Genomic DNA, 18135 nt, shown 5'->3' with positions numbered 1-18135 from the left:
TTATATGACATTTCTAATAGTGGCTATACTTTGTTGCATTGAATGATGATGAATCTATTTCTGGTTTTTCATTATATATGTTAGGGAAAATTTCGCAAACAGTACACCAAGTAAAGGCCACTAATAATTTTCATACATAAAGTTTCAAACCTAGCATTTTGGTACATGGACTCTCGAGCTTGACCCACTATGTAGACACGACGTCAATAACGCCGTTAATTTGAGGGGTAATATGGTCTTTTCAGTTTTTTACTCTGAGCACCCAACTTTCTCTCTCTGTGCACCCAGCGTGTTCTCTCTCTCTCTCTCTCTCTCTCTCTCTCACTCTCTCTCTCTCTCTATCTCTCTCTCTCTGGCCATGGACACCCATCTCTCTTCCCCTCTCCCAATCCCGATCACCTCTGCAATTCCAACATTACCATCAATCCCGTCTCCCAATCCCTGCGTCCATCTCTCAAACTCAAAAGTCAAAACAAAAAATGGCATTGGGATTGCAGGGTTCAAAATCCCTCGGAGTCTTTGTTCTTCTACTCCTCCTTGCTGCTATCGGCGCCGTGGCCGGAGCATCGCCAGCCCCAAAATCCAGTAACAAAACAAGCATCGGAGAAGGAGGAGGAGGAAGCATCTACGATCACCTCCGGCAATATGGGTTACCCATCAGCCTCCTCCCCAAAGGCATCACGGAATATTCCCTCGACGATTCCAGCGGTGAATTCCGGGTGTTTCTGCCCCAACCTTGCCGCGCCAAGTTCGAGAATCAGGTTCGGTACGATTTCAACGTCTCTGGGACTCTCACTTTCGGCCGAATCGCCGACTTATCCGGCGTCTCCGCTCAGGAACTCTTCCTCTGGTTTTTGGTGAAAGGTATCTGAGTCGATTTGCCCAGCTCCGGCCTCATTTACTTCAATGTCGGCGTTGTCGATAAGCGGTTCTCTTTGTCCCTCTTCTAGTCTCCGCCCGATTGCATTGCTCTTGATCCTTCTGATCCCTCCTCTCCTTCTTCTTCTTCTAGTTCCCCATCTGAGCTCAAGCTCAAGGTAGATTATGATTCTGATTCTAATTCCAATTCTCAATTCAATTCCGTTGCTTTGATTTGATGAATGCGAAATTTGAACTAAGGATGGGCGTAGGGATTGTGGTGGTGATCAGTGATGGGGATGGGGCTGGGATTAGAATAGGGTTTTGGTGGGGTTGAGTTTGGTGGTGTGGATTTAGAAGGTGGAGGAGATGCGGTGGTCGCTGGGGTCGAGTTTTCTGGGTTTGGGTATGTGGAGGGAGGGAGGAGATGCGGTGGTCACTGGGATCTAGCTTTCTGGGTTCGGGGTCCAGCTTTCTGGGTTTGGGTATAGGGAGGGAGGGAGGGAGGGAGAAGCATTCTGTTTTTTTTTTTTTTTTTTTTTTTTTTTACCAAAAAATGAACTAGTGTGTGAGAGTACTAATTTACCCCTTGACAAATAAATAATTACATAAGAGTTAACGGCGTCATTGACGTCGTGTCTACATAGTGGGTCGGGTTCGAGAGTCCGTGTACTAAAATGCTAGGTTTGAAACTTTATGTATGAAAATTATTAGTGGCCTTTACTTGGTGTACTGTTTGCGAAATTTTCCCTATATGTTATGACCAAATTTGCAAGATTATGAAGACAAAAAATGCAGGAATCTATATATTGGCCACTTTTAACCCTCTTTTTTTTTTTTTTTTGGTATTTCCGATGGTGAAAATGTGGTCGGAAATAAACCCTATAATTTTCGACGAAACAAAATCTTATCGGAAAATGACCATTTATTTTCTGACGACATCACACTTGGTCGGAAAAACAATTAGCAGGAACTTTTGCAGCCAAATTATAATTATTTCCGACCCCACTCTAAACTTTTTCCGAGAGGTTGTTTGCCGTCGGAAATAATGGTCATCCAAAATTTATATTTCCGACGGGCAAAAATTTTTCGTCGGAAATACTGTCACTTCCGACCAAAAAATGATTTGGTCGGAAAAAGTCAATCGGAAAAGGACATATTTTTTGTAGTGATCTTCTAGCTCTATCTGACAATTGGCTTACATGTTTGAACTAAGACATAGGGCCCCACTTAAAACAACATCAAATAACAAAAGCACTTCAAGATGAGATACAGCAAGGATGAAGTCACTTAATTTCCCATGTAATGCAGTTTGTTTAAGCTTAACAAACTATAGGATCATATAGCAACTAATGAGTCTACATAATACATATCATTAAAACTCGGATTATATAAGCAGGAAAGTAAAACATTACAATAATTTGGTGCTTCTAGTATCCTTCAAAGGCCATGCACTTCAGTCCTTTGCATCAGCAATGCCTCCTGCAGTTATCTGAACAATGTGCCTTGCGCATTGTCAAGAATAACAACATATCGGCTCCCCCTAGTATCATCATAATATAGTGTCTCAGTCAAAAGAATAAATTTTCATACATACTATTCAGAATACCTAGTAAACTAATTAGGTAAGTGGAAGGGATATTGCTTCAGCCTCAGGCAGGTTCGGAGCATCAAACACCTTGCGGACATGCTGTTCGCCGTTGCCTTTCCTGAATGTGAGCCTCATTGTTGCTGCATGGGCTAGCACAGGTCCTCCTGCTGGTTTCTTTGGATCTGATATGAACACTCCACCGGGATCAGCTATTACGGCACAATTGTAAGATTCGCAAATAAGCCTCCAAAAGGACATGCATTGATTACTTTAAACAGGTTGGAATTTCGGAACAAGGTCCCCAAGACATATAACTACTTCATACCAGGTAAATCAATGATTACCTTGGTTGGTCATGTAGACATCAACATTGAATTCCTCAGCAATCTTTATTAAAAGGGAAAGCATCTGCGCAAGTTTTTGCTGCAAATAATAATTTGCTCATGTCATAAAAGATAAATTATGGATAAAGACGTAGATGTTGTAGAGAATTGGATAATTGTATTGTATTATCTCACCATGAGATTTATATAGGGTTACATCATGTATACAAAAGGCAATACATAATAGCTATACTAATCAATCGCACATTACAAGTATGTCAATCACATGCATTACGAGTCTGTCAACCGCATACATCACGAGTCTGTCAATCACATACATTAAGCAATACTTATTACATGAATAGTTATTATCATTTACAACACTCCCCCTTGGATATTCCATGTCAATAGTGTTTCCTCTGCTATGCGCTTCTAAGTTGCCTCGTCAAAAACCTTGCCAAGTAATAAAAACCATGTGGAAAAAAACAACCTTGGTTGAAGGAGAAAAAGAGCACAACGCGCTTGAATGTGGAGTAGTCGACATCCTTCCACACTCCCCCTTTTGCCGCTCAAACTCGGTGATGACGTTTTGATCGTTGCCTCACTAAAAACCTTGCCAGGTAACAAAAACCCTGTGGGACAAAAATAACCCTGGTCGAAGGGAAAAAAGAGCACAACACGTCCTTCACTCTTCGAGATCGAACATGTAGACATCATACCTCCCCCTGATTTCCACAATTATGGGAGTTCGGATAACTTTCTTAATTCGATGCTCTTCACATGTTTCTCGAAGGTGGATATAGGTAACGACTTGGTAAACAAGTCCGCTACATTATCCTCTGAACGGATTTGATTCACTTAAATATTTAGAAGTGTTTGTTGTTGCTGATTGTAAAAGAACTTAGGCGATATATGTTTGGTGTTGTCGCCCTTGATGAAGCCTAACTTCATTTTCTCAATACAAGCTGCATTATCTTCATAAATGCATGTAGGTTCATCTGTGGTAGACTTCAAACCACAAGTTCCTCGAATGTGTCTAACTACAGACCTTAGCCATATGCATTCTCACACGGCTTCATGTAGAGCAATAATCTCTGCATGATTTGAGGAAGTAGCAACAAGGGTCTGCTTTGTAGACCTCCAAGATATCGCAGTGCTTCCCATGGTAAAGACATAACCCGTTTGGGAGCGACCTTTGTGAGGGATAGAGAGATACCCTGCATCAGCAAAACCCATCAAGATATCGTTGTCATTTTGATGGAAGGGAGGAGGAGCACAGAAGGTGGCGTTTTGCCTTATGGAGTCCGATCCCACACTTTCGTTATTTCTTTTCTCTCTAGAGGGATAGAACAAGCTCATATCAATCATACCTCTCAAGTATCGAAAGATTGTCTTTATGCCAATCCAATGGCGGCGTGTTGGCGCAGAACTATGTCGAGCTAACAAGTTCACTGCGAATGAGATGTCCGGTCTTGTGCATTGAGCTAAGTACAATAATGCGCCTATTGCACTTAGATAGGGCATTTCAGCCTCTAATAAGTCTTCATCCTCATCCCTTGGACGAAACGGATATTTTTCAAGCTCAAGACTACGACCGATCATGGGAGTACTCACAGGCTTTACTTGATCTTCATTAAAGCGCCTTAATAATTTTTGAGTATATGCTGACTGATGGATCATAATCCCATCACTACGGTGCTCGAGTTCTAGTCCGAGGAAAAACCGTGTTTTTCCAAGTTCTTTCATCTCAAATTTGGATTTCAAGTACTTAGCAGTTTCCTTGAACTCATCTAGAGTTCCAATTAGGTTCATGTCATCGACATAAACTGCTACGATTGCAAATCCGGAACTTGTCCTCTTTATAAACACGCATAGGCATATGTCATTGTTGACATATCCCTTCCCAATCAAGTAGTCACTTAGACGGTTATACCACATCCATCCTGATTGTTTCAATCCATATAGTGAGCGTCTCAATCTTATTGAAAAAGCGCTCCGTAGTTTAGAGCCACTTGACTTGGGTAATTGAAGTCCATCTGGAACCTTCATATATATATATATATATATATATATATATATACATATATCTCTGAATCTAGATCCCCATATAGATATACTGTAACCACATCCATAAGCTGTATGTCAAGTTTTTCGGAAACTATCAAACTGACAAGGTAGCAGAACATTATAACGTCCATTACGGGAGAATATGTCTCCTCATAGTCGATTCCAAGGCATTGTGAGAAACCTTGCGCCACAAGGCGGGCTTTGTATCTATAAACCTCATTTTTCTCATTACGCTTTCTAACAAAGACCCATTTATTGCCAACAGGCTTTATACTTGGGGGTGTCAGCGTTATAGGCCCAAATACCTATCTCTTTGTTAGTGAATCCAATTCAACCTAGATCGCATCTTTCCATTTTGGCCAGTGTGCTCTTCGTTGACATTCCTCAATGGATCGAGGTTCGATATCATCGTGTTCTATAATTCCTTGAGCAATAGAATATGCAAACACATCATCAAGGATAATAGAATCTCGATTTAACGTCTCATGTACACTAATGTAATTCATGGAGATCTCCATATTCCCTGGAATTGGTTCTAACATTGGAGCGTCCCCCAATGATGTCTCTTGGACATAACCATAATCCGGAATATCTTCATGAAATGGGTTATTTATATCGATGATTAATGGATCTTTCTGTGCCAAACTCGCTTTCTTTCTCGAGCGAGAATCTATCGAACCTTTGGGCCTCCCACATTTCCTTGCTGGGAGCCCGGCCTGAGCCACATTGCCATCACTATTAGTGGTGGAGGCGCCATGCCCAATACCCCTAGGGGTGGCTCCATGTCCACTATTTTTAAGGACATCAATCCTTGCAGGCACGTTTGCAGCAGGTATATGTGATCTTGTCACTTTAGCGATATCAGAAAACGCATCAGGCATAGAGTCTGCTACATTCTGAAGATTAAGAATTCTCCGCACTTCAATTTCGGACTGTGCGGTTCGGGGATCAAGATGAGACAAAGTGGGGACAGACCACGACAATTCATGTAGTTCTTGTTGAACATTATTGTTCCTATCTCCCCCTAATGACCGGAAGACTGTCTCATCAAATTGACAATCCGCAAATCTAGCAGTAAATAGATCGCCTGTCAAGGGTTCTAAGTAGCAGATAATGGTTGGAGAGTCATATCCAACATAAATGCCTAATTGTCTTTGAGGACCCATTTTGGTGCGCTGTGGCGGCGCAATTGGCACATAAACTGTACACCTAAATATGCGTAAGTGCGAGACATCAAGCTGATATCTAGTAACCATCTGGGACGCAGAAAAGGGTTGAGTGGCAGTAGGCCTCAGACGAATGAGCACAGCTGCATGCAATATTGCATAGCCCTAAGTAGAAACAGGAAGATTGAGGCATAACCAATGCTCTAGCGACCATTTGAAGTCTTTTAATGACAGCTTCTGTGAGACCATTTTGGGTGTGAACGTGAGGAATAGGGTGTTTAACCTCAATCCCAATGAACATGAAATAGTCATCAAACGTTTTTGATCTAAACTCTCCAGCATTGTCAAGACGAATTGACTTAATGGGATGATTAGGGTGGTGAGCCCTTAATTTAATGATTTGTGCTAGGAGTTTAGCAAATGCAGTATTTCTTGTGGATAATAGCATGACATGTGACCATCGTGTTGATGCATCAACTAACACCATAAAATATCTAAATAGTCAGCAAGTTGGTTGAATAGGTCCACAAATATGCAAGGAAATGTGGGAGGCCCAAAGGTTTGATGGATTCTCATCCGAGAAAGAAAGCGAGTTTGGCACAGAAAGATCTATTAATCGTCGACATAAATAACCCGTCTCATGAAGATATTCCAGATTATGGTTATGTCCAAGTGACATCATTGGGGGACGCTCCAATGTTAGAACCAATTCCAGGGAATATGGAGATCTCTATGAATTACACTAGTGTACATGAGACGTTGAATCAAGATTCTATTATCCACCATTTTCTTCTTCTTCTGCAAGATACACTTCTTGCTCCCTCAGGTCCCTGTATGCCCTGTATCTTGAAGCTAGTTGCTCGCTTGCCTTGCATTGCTTGAACCAAGGCTCACTTGATCCACATCGATGACACATGTCATTGTGGTTGCCTCCGTTTAACTGAGGTGCACGTTGTGGGCGTTCCCTAGGAGGGTTGGTGCCACCACCACAAGCCATGGCGCCACCACCACGACCACCTCTCCCACGTGTGGCATTGCCACCACTTGTATCCACACCAAACCTATGGTTTCCTTCCTTTTTAGGGTGGTTATATGGACCCATACGTCCCTCATATCCCTTATTCTTAGGGTTCCGCTCCTTGCGCCCTCTTTTGAGTGCATTATAATTCGCCTCATGAACGCTTTGAGTTCCAATAGGCCTTGAATTATAATTCCTCACGAGTATGTTATTATGTTTCTCAGCTACAGATATGAGATTGATAAGCTGATGAAACCTCGTGATCCGTCCAGCATTGACTTTAGTGCGGTATTGCTTTGATACCACAATGGCTGAAACGGGGAAGGTGGAGAGAGTTTTCTCAATTTGCTCTTGCTCTGTGACAGGTTGTCCACAAAACCTCAACATGGATTGTAGGCGAAGAGCTTCTGAATTATATTCAGCAACAGACTTGAAATCAGCAAAGCGCAGATTGTTCCATTGAACCTTCAAGTCAGGGAGGAGGAAATCTTGGACATTGCCAAAGCGCTCTTCTAGCGCTACCCATAGCTCTCTTGCATCATTGATCGACATATACTCCAATCTGAGTGCCTTGTCCATATGGGGTCACATCAAGATAACTGCTTGAGCATGCTTTTGTAGGTGTTTGCACGAATACACGATCCAGGTTAGGTGCCTAGATTATGGGTAATATTCCCTTTAAAGTGAGGTGGTTCTCAACATCGGTTACCCAACTGTGGTAATCCGAGTCTGTTGAGTCAAGCATGCATGGGAAAGTCGAGTCTAGGTTCATTCGACATCCTGAAAATAAGAAGAGAAGATATATTAGTTTCGGAGCTAAACTTCCACGAAAACTAAAATAATAAGATTTCCGAGTTACGCTACCAAGAAAAAAATTTCCAAGAATCTCTTTTGGATTAGACCAAACAATAATGTTTTAATATGGTCACAATTTAATGCTTACGGACGCTCTTAGTCCGAGCATTATTAACACTCTTAGTTCATACGAACACTCTTAGTTCGTTAAGCGTGAATCCCCACAATTTCGCTTTATTAAATAATCGAACCCATGTTCGTATATTGAAAATCTTGCAGAAAATAAAGGAATTTAAAAGACAAGAAAGCATGAACTTTAATCTTTAAAACTTGTTGAAATTTGGAGTAGATTTGCTTGTAAATAGCTCCCACTTCGAATGGTGTACAGATCTCAAAACGACTCCAATATGGCTGAAATTTGGATGTCAGATAGAAGAGGCAGAAATGAACAACTTTGATGAAGGAAGGATTTTTATCTGAGGTCCCTATCAAGAAGTTTCGGGGCATGCAAAAAGGCTGATCTGAATAGGAAATAGCGTGTTGCTGTGCTGTAGGGACAGCAGGAGTGCGACGATGCTGCAGGGGCAGTAGGAGGCACATGAGTGCTCAAGGGCTGCAGGAGTAGCGCACGGTATTCCTATTAAGGGCTAGGAGCTTGCGGCAGTTTTTGGTGAAAGAAATTTCGAGTGTTAGGGTTTTTTTTCTAGGTAGGGCTTGGGTTAGAGTATCGTGCTGATAACATGTTGTAGAGAATTGGATAATTGTATTGTATTCATTTCACCGTGATGTTTATATAGGGTTACATCATGTATACAAAAGGTAATACATAATAGCTATACTAATCAATCGCACATTACGAGTATGTCAATTGCATGCATTACGAGTCTGTCAATCGCATGCATTACGAGTCTGTCAAGCGCATACATTAAGCAATACCTATTGCATGAATAGTCATTATCATTTATAACAGCAGAGCATAAGATCTAAGTGAGTATAGGCATTGCAGGGAACCTGTGAAACTGACCTGGAGATCTCCAAGTTCTCCTCTCCCAGTAAAATCCCCTCGAAAGAGAGAAATCACCGAATCCACAACCTGAAACATGAGCATATCAATCATCCAGGTCTATTTGTATTATAAGAGAGGTTTGGATAGCAAAAGTCTACCAGAATTCTGAATCGCTCTTCAACCATTTTTGCAGCTAGACCAAGAAGCAGATTATACTGATGCTCGTATGTATATGCACAAGCATAAACAATCTTTTGTAGTCACAGAAAATAACATGGTTAGTACCAGTAATTGTATCACTAGTTCAACTGATATAATAGGAAAAGTAGCAGCTTTTGCCGAAGACAGCTCTTGGGTCCAAGCCAAATCTTTCAGCTATTGGTACAAGTCTTTCAGGTCGACTGTAAGTGCACTTAGTTAAGAAGAACACATACATCAAACCAGGTGGAATTTGTCTAATCATTTATTAGAAGAATATATACTGTAGGAAATGTTAAACAAGACGGACAAATTCACAAAACCAAGTATACAAAGTTCCTTCTGTATCTGATGTAAGCAACCTTTCCATTCCCTCCATGCATGTGAGAAGGAAGCTGCAAAGAAACAAGGAAGCTTAGTCAGCAAGGCTTGATAATAAATGAATCAAAATGCAATTGCATGCAGTAGTTTAATCTTATGGAAAAGTAGTATTGGGATCCAACGTTAGTTAGAATGACAGTGGAGTTGTACGAAAATTGCAATTATCCCTTAATTAGCTGGTTTCCCAATCTATCCTGAGAAGAACCATATGTCCTTAGTAATTGTACTCAATGATACTGATCACGGAAAATTTTAAACTAACATTGCACTCTGTTCAATGCCATTATTCTTTTAGTTAGTGAAATACCACTACAGTGATGCCTATATTTCCCAGTATGCTAAGACATGCATATATATGGAGAGAGTCAAAGCTGAGTAGAAATAGAGTGTATGTGCAAGCTGTGTTTTCCTTGACCTGAAATCAGGTGTTCATTTTGGTCAGTAGACAAGTAGGGGCAATCAAACAGAAGAATTCTTATGTTCAAATCAAGCAATAGACCACAAAAAATGCATTAAATAAAGTGTGCTATGTGCTCACCTAAATTCGCCAAAGGCTTTTGTAATTGTGATAGGTTCAATCCCACCTGAAATCAAATCACACACAATTAAATGAGACAAAATAGTTAGAAGAGTAAATCATACTCTATATTCAACAACTAAGAGAGCAACATTACCGCCTATTAGTAGTTCAACAAGGGCTTGGCTTCCAGTTGTAATGCGCGCAAGATTTTTCTCTATACACAAAAATAAAATTCAACTTCAATTCTCAGCACACTGAACATTAGTGTGTTAAATAATAGTACGAGAAAGTGTGAATTTGATCAAACAGCTCAGATATGATTTCGATTTAACTAAGCCATAACAGCTTTAAACTTACTTTGGTTAAAGCATCACTTCCAGTAATATATTCAAAATTGTTTAAGGAAGAAAAAATTCAAGAGAGATTGATGAGAGAATTGTGTATTCAATATTGAGAATAAGAGCCCTATATATAGGGATTACAAAGTACATGTTCTAATGTTACAAGGAAAACTATTTCGAATAGGACTAGGAATTCTAGAACATTCTCTCCTATTACAATCATGAAACTAATCCTAGTTTGATAAGGCACACAAAGTCGATTTTCCTTTAACACTCTCCCTTGTGCCGCTCAAACTTAGTGGTAACGCTTCATCTGTTGCCTCGTTAAAAACCTTACTCGAGTGAAAAACCCTGTGGGACAAAAACAAGCTCGAGGAGGAGAAAAAGAGTATAACACGTCCTTCACTCTTCGAGATCAAACATATAGACATCATGACTCCCCCTGATGTCGATATCTCCCCCTAATTACTACAATCATGGGAGTTCGGATAACTTTCTCAATTCGATGCTCTTCACATGTTTCTCGAAGGTGGATTTAGGTAACGACTTAGTGAATAAGTCTGCTACATTATCCTCTGATCGGATTTGATTCACTTCAATCTTTAGAAGTAATTGCTATTGCTGATTATAGAAGAACTTAGGCGATATATGCTTGGTGTTGTCGCCCTTAATGAAACCTAACTTCATTTTCTCAATACAAGCTGCATTATCCTCATAAATGCATGTAGGTTTATCAATAGTAGACTTCAAACCACAACTTCCTCAAATATATCTAATTACAAACCGTAGCCATATACATTCACGCACAGCTTCATGTAGAGCAATAATCTCTGCATGATTTGAGGAAGTAGCAACAAGGATCTGTTTTGTAGACTTCTAAGATATCGCAGTGCTTCCCATGGTAAAGACATAACCCGTTTGGGAGCAACCTTTGTGAGGTTCAGAGAGGTACCATGCATCAGCAAAACCCATCAAAACATCATTGTCATTTTGATGGAGTGGAGGAGGGTGAGGCCGGCCACCCTTGGTGGTGGCGGCGGCGGCAATGTTGCCGGCCATGGCATTTTGGACGATGGCTCTTGAGCCAATTTGGTCCGATCTCATCCTTCCGTCATTCATTTTCTCTTTGTAGGGATAGAATAGGCCCATATCAATTGTACCTCTTAGGTATCGAAAGATTGTCTTTACACCAATCCAATGGCGGTGTGTTGGCGCAGAGCTATATCGAGCTAACAAGTTCACTGTGAAGGAGATGTCCCGTCTTGTGCATTGAGCTAAGTACAATAATGCGCCTATTGCACTTAAATAGGGCACTTCGGCCTCTAATGATTCTTCGTCCTCATCCTTTGGGCGAAACGGATCTTTTCCGGGTTCAAGACTACGGCCGATCATGGGAGTACTCACAGGCTTTGCTTTATCTTCATTAAAGAGCCTTAGGATTTTCTGAGTATATGCACACTGATGGATCAAAATCCCATTACTACGGTGCTCGAGTTCTAAACCGAGACAAAACTGTGTTTTCCCAAGATCTTTCATCTCAAATTCGGATTTCAAGTATTTAGCAGTTTCCTTTAACTCATCTAGAGTTCCAATTAGGTTCATGTCATCACATAAACTGCTACGATTGCAAATCCGGAACTTGTTCTTTTAATGAACACACATGGGCATATTTCATTGTTAATATATTCCTTCCCAATCAAGTAGTCACTTAGACGGTTATACCACATCCGTCCGGATTGTTTTAATCCATATAGTGAGCATTTTAATCTTATTGAAAACACGCTCCGTGGTTTAGAGCCACTTGATTTGGGTAATTGAAGTCCATCTGGAACCTTCATATATATCTCTGAATCTAGATCCCCATAGAGATATGCTATAACCACATCCATAAGCTGCATGTCAAGTTTTTCGGAAACTACCAAACTGACAAGGTAGCGGAACGTTATAACGTCCATTACAGGAGAATACGTCTCCTCGTAGTCGATTCCAGGGCGTTATGAGAAACCTTGCACCACGAGGCGGGCTTTATATCTAACCACCTCATTTTTTTCATTAAGCTTTCTAACAAAGACCCATTTATGGCCAACAGGTTTTACATCTGGGGGTGTCTGCGTTATAGGCCCAAATACCTGTCTCTTTGCTAGTGAATCCAATTCAGCTTGAATCGCATCTTTCCATTTAGGCCAATCCACTCTTTGTTGACATTCTTCGAAAGAGCGAGGTTCGATATCATCATATTCTATAATTCCTTTTGCAACATGATATGCAAATGCATCATCAATAGCCATAGAATTTCTATCCATAATCTCATGTACACTAATGTAATTCATGGAGATCTCTCTATTCTCTGGAATTGGTTCTGACATTGGAGCGTCCCCTAATGATGTCTCTTGGACATAACTATAATCCGGGATATTCTCATGAGATGGATTATTCACATCGATGATTAATGGATTATTTTGTGCCAAACTCGTTTTCTTTCTTGGGCGAGAATCCATCGAACCTATGGGCCTCCCGGGCTTCCTGGCAGGAGCCGTGGGCCTAGCCACAATGTCACCATCACTATGAGAGGGGACGTTGGCGCCATGCTCAGTTGCCCTTGAGATGGCGTCATGTCCTCTAATTTTAGGGACATCAATCCTTGCAGGCACCTTTGCAGCAGGTATATATGATCTCGTCACTTTAGCGATATTTGAAAACGCATCAAGCATCGATTCTGCTACGTTATGAAGATCGAGAATTCTCCGCACTTCAATTTCGGACTGTGCGGTTCGAGGATCAAGATGAGACAGAGTGGAGACAGACCACGACAATTCATGTCGTTCCTGTTGAACATTTATGTTCTTATCTCCCCTTAATGACGGGAAAACTGTCTCATCGAAATGACAATCCGCGAATCGAGTGGTAAAGAGATCGCCTGTCAAGGGTTTTGAGTAGCGGTCAATCGTTGGAGAATCATATCCAACATAAATGCCTAATCATCTTTGAGGACCCATTTTGGTGCGCTGTGGCGGCGCAATAGGCACATAAACTGCACACCCAAATATGCGTAAGTGTGAGACATTAGGCTCATACCCAGTCACCATCTGGGACGCAGAAAAAGGTTGAGTGGTAGTGGGCCTCAGACGAATAAGCACAGCTGCATGCAATATTGCATAGCCCCAAGCAGAAATAGGGAGATTGGTGCGCATTACCAATGCCTTAGTGACCATTTGTAGTCGTTTAATGGCGACTTCTGCGAGACCATTTTGGGTGTGAACGTTAAGAACTGGATGTTCAACATCAATCCCAATGGACATACAATAATCATCAAAAGTTTTTTATGTAAACTCCCCAGCCTTGTCTAATCTTATAGACTTAATATGATGATCAGGGTGGTGAGCCCTTAACTTAATAATTTGTGCTAGGAGTTTAGCAAACGTAGCGTTCCTAGTGGACAATAGCATGACATGTGACCAGTGTGTCGATGCATCAACCATCACCATAAAATATCGAAATGGTCCGCATGGTGGTTGAATAGGTCCACAAATATCACCTTGGATTCTTTGTAAGAATGGTATATTTTCTTTAGTGTCCTTTGCATAGGATGTTCTCGATCCTAATTTTGCTAAAGAGCAGGCTTTGCAGAACGAATGATGGGCTTTAGAAACAACCAATGAGGATTTTGGTTGAGCCACGAAGTCATAATTGACTTTAGAAGTAGAAGGAGGAGTCAAACCCATGGTGTCAAAGCCATGTTGTTGCCGTAGGGGGTAGACGGTGCCAACCCTAAGTGGCCGGTCTTGTACTGTCTTGGCGCCATGAGGCACATGTGCATCTCCCCGAACCAATTTTTGGTTTTTACTTCTCTTCGTTATGAAGAATGGATGTCTGTGTGAAGTCTTTAATATACAGATCATCATATCACAACCTGAGTGTCCCAGACGGTCATGTCAAAGCCTATATGTGTCAGAATCCCATAAATCATCTCTCATAACATTATTGGATTCAATTATTCGAATAGTGGTTGCATACAACACACTAAATCGACACATAAGTTTCTCTAAGACTCTTTTATGTCTGTAGTCATTAGAGGTGATGCAAAGGAACTCTTGTCCATTCTCACAATGTTTTTCCACATGAAAAGCATTGACTCTTTTGTCTTTGAAGCTCAAAAGGGTTCTTTCAGCCCTAGGAGCGTAGAGAGCTTCAGTGACATTAATGATTGTGCCATGTGGCAACAAGAATTGAGCTGGTCCTCGACCATGAATCAATTTAGATGACCCTGCCATCGTAGTCACTGAAGATCGAGTAGGCGTCATCTCAAGAAATAACTGCCTATTTCGAAGTATGGTGTGCGTAGTAGCACTATCCACGAGGCATTCTAGCTCTCCGGGAAACATATTTGAATTAATAAAGTTCGGATCAAAATCGACACTTTATTTCAATGAAAGCCAATGATTACGTCAAAGTTTCTAAATTTAATCCAAAAAGGATAATCAAGCTTAGACAAGTAGTAGTTACTCAATCCGTTTGGTAATTCCAATTTGGTTGTGACCAGGTAAGGTAAGGCGAGAATTTCGTGGAGTGTTGCTCACTTTCAAAACCGTTCTCTCAGTTCAAACCTTTCCTAGACATCACAATTATTCTTGAGTATGCCTAGTGAGAAAGAGTTATAACCACTGTCTTTGTTGATAGTGTCCAAATTTTTTTGATTTGGATTGAAACTAATGACGTTTATATGGTCAAATTTTTATGCTTATGAACGCTCTTAGTCCGTAGCCTACGAACGCTCTTAGTTCGTAAAAATCGATGCTCACGGGCGCTTTTAGTCCGAAGATCACGAACACTCTTAGTTCTTATATAGCGTGAATCCCCATGATTCTGCTTTTAGCAAATCGAACCCACGTTACAGAAAGGTGGGATGTAGAGGAAGAGATTTTGTAAGTCCCCGAAGAAAAGTAAATTTAAATTTCAAAAACAGGAACAACTTAATTGTGAAAACTTACTCATGAATTTCAGAACTTGAAATTCTCCATAGACGCGCGTGTTGATGCAAGCGTGCTATCGATCATGGGTCGGGGATTGCAAACTATCTTTCAATCCCTGCTGTGTGGCCGATACTAGTCTGGTCGAGGTAAGTCGAGGAGCTGGCCAACTGATGCGTGTGCAGGGGCGCGTAGGCACTGCAGGGGCAGGCACGCAGATGAGGCTAGTGTGGGCTAGGAGCTGCTGCAGTGATGCTTGAAGGTGGCAGCAGCGGTTTTCAAGGATTTTTGTTGTTGAAATTCTGAGCAGATTTGCCTCTGAACAGCTTTCAGTTCAATTAGTGTATAGGTCTTAAAACAACTCCGATATGGCTGAAATTTGGAGGTCAGATAGAAGAGACAGAGACGAACAACTTTGATGAAGGAAGAATTTTGATCTGAGATCCCTATCAAGACGTTTCGGAGATTGTAAGCAGGCTGATCTGCACTGGAACGAGCGTCTTGCTGTGCTGCAGGGGCAGCAGGAGTGCGGCGATGTTGCAGGAGCAGTAGGCGGCACACGGGTGCATTAGGACTGCAGGGGAAGCATACAGAGCAGGGGACACAGGTGGGCAGCAGCGGCTAGTCTAGCACGGGCTAGGTGCAACGGTGAAAAGGTGATGTTGAAGAATTTACTGGTTTTGGATTTTTGATCTTAAGGTTAGGGCTCTTGTTGATAACGTGTTTAAGGAAGAAATAATTCAAGAGAGATTGATGAGAGAATTGTGTATTCAATATTGAGAATAGGAGCCCTATATATAGGGATTGCAAAGTACATGTTCTAATGTTACAAGGAAATCTATTCCGAATAGGACTAGGAATTCTAGAACATTCTCTCTTATTACAATCATAAAACTAATCCTAGTTTGATAACGCACACAAATTCGATTTACCTTCAACAAAAATTATGTGAGGAAAACAGAAAGAAAATGAAAATTGACAGCAAAACAAATGTTCCAAAAACATGAGATAGTCTTATATTTATTTTGCAGATTATGGAAAATATGAGCGCTAACCACTATCCTCTCTGCCTCTTCACAAGTCTTATCGACTTTAGCCTCAGACAAACCTTTGATTCCAGTCAAATCTGACGATCAGAAAACATTAAAACCTAACATGCTCAGTTTTACAAAATTGAACCGAAATTTGTTTCACCTTTTTGGTGTGCATCATCAAGCCACTGCAGGTGTAGATCTCTGAGTTCTGAAGCTTCTTGATGTCTCTGGCATTGATTCCTTGAGCGGTCATTGCACAAAATCATGTTCGAAATTACGAATTCAACTGCTTGCCTGCTATCCATTCCTATGACATTCTTTACAGCAACACCTCCTAGTACCAATTGAGTGACCTAGCTCCATCCTTAGATGTCATTGCATGCACTGAAAACAAGAAGCATCATTAATGTTGATAGACTATATGATCATAAAAAAACCAAAATCCAAAACCTACAAACAATAACAGACTACGACTGTGAAGACTTGAACTCTGTTTAGTTAACAAGTCTAATTTTACTCTACTTCTAAACTATGTTATAGCTATATACTTACTTGTTTTAGTAAAAGAAGGGCCAAATATAGAGGTTTAGCTTTGTGTATGGGGTCATGAATGTTGAATTGCTTGATCTCTGTTGATTTTGGTTTTGTTTTTATAACTCAAAAACCAACTAGCTTTTGTTGACAAAATACTAGAATAGAACCCAAGTACCTCTTGCAAAGAAAAGCAAACATTAACTTGTATACGATCATTGTCAAAAAGGAAAAAAATAAAGAAAGAAAATTGTGCATGGTTTCAAGAAGGATACATATATAGATTCCTGCAAAGTACTATATCTACATTAATACATGTTTCCATAAGCCACATTACATCAATTTCTTGTTCATGATTTGTACTTATAGCTTCCTTGACTTGCTGCCATTACATTTTGGAAAAGTACCAAAATTTCCAGCAAATGCTTAGCTAATTGTGCTCCTTCTTCTTGAGTTTTCTTTGGTTGGAAGTTTTGTTAAACCCTGCAACACATGCATAGAAACAGATTGGAGAAAAAAAAATCTGGAATGCTATTTTGTTTTATCTAACTGTTGTATCACCTAGTAGCTTGATGGAAACACATGCTTATACACTTCCAACCACAAATAAAAGTCTGCAGATATAAATCTAATTGTGTGCTACAAGTGGCCGCTCTTAGAGCATTTTAAAACTTGGGCAGCAAGCTCAAAACAGGAGCTGGCAGTTTAGGATAATCTTCAGGTGATTTTTCTAGCAGGAGCTGGCAGTAAGCTACTCTCAGGTGTTTATCTAACTAACTAAGCTAAGCTAGAGTAAACAAGAGGTGGCTAGTCTACCTATAGGTTCTAAATATTACATCTTCTAGTATAAAAGAGGTCTTTACCTGAAGTAAGAAAACATAAGTTAGAAAACAGAATAGAAAACAATATAGAGATTCTGGAAAAAAGTCCAGAAACAAGTTGTTAGAGGTCTGGAAACAAAGCTTCAACTTTACTAAACTAGGTTTAAGGTAAGGGAAGTTCTGGGGAATCTCAAGTATGATTTTATATATCTGTTGATATGTTTTTGAATGACATTTGCTGTTGATCAGAATGTTTAAATTATATGCTTAATTCATCATCACATTGCTTTTATCTAGGCTTGAGATTTATAAACCGGAAACCGGTGGAACCGGCCGGACCGAACCGAAACCAGCGGTTCGGTTCAGTTTCTTGTATTGAAAGAGTGCATTTTCGGGAGAACCGAACAGTTTTCCCTCCACCGGTTCGGTTCTAGTTCGTAGTGTCCGTCAATGGCAAGAACCGGGAGAACCGGAGTCCATAAGCTTTTCCTACTTAGCAGCCTATGTATATAAGTATA

General features: G+C 40.6%; 1 protein-coding gene and 1 pseudogene across 1 annotated transcript; one reads left to right on the top strand and one right to left on the bottom strand.

The window, feature by feature from the left end:
- The first annotated feature begins 479 nt into the window (after positions 1-479).
- LOC112198615 (uncharacterized protein At5g01610) lies at positions 480-872 on the top strand. Its single transcript, XM_024339759.1, has one exon. It carries the CDS (start codon positions 480-482, stop codon positions 870-872), a length of 393 nt encoding a protein of 130 aa, XP_024195527.1.
- A 1442-nt stretch (positions 873-2314) lies between these two features.
- LOC112200288 lies at positions 2315-16518 on the bottom strand (annotated as a pseudogene).
- Positions 16519-18135: the final 1617 nt, after the last annotated feature.

The sequence above is a fragment of the Rosa chinensis genome, chromosome 4 (genome assembly GCF_002994745.2).
Source record: "Rosa chinensis cultivar Old Blush chromosome 4, RchiOBHm-V2, whole genome shotgun sequence".
Lineage (NCBI taxonomy): Eukaryota > Viridiplantae > Streptophyta > Magnoliopsida > Rosales > Rosaceae > Rosa > Rosa chinensis.
Note: the sequence above shows the minus strand (reverse complement) of the source record. Positions and strands in the feature narration are given on the sequence as shown.

Excerpts from the sequence above, each read along its gene's own strand:
- LOC112198615 (XM_024339759.1), top strand. The coding sequence starts at position 480 with ATGGCATTGGGATTGCAGGGTTCAAAATCCCTCGGAGTCTTTGTTCTT.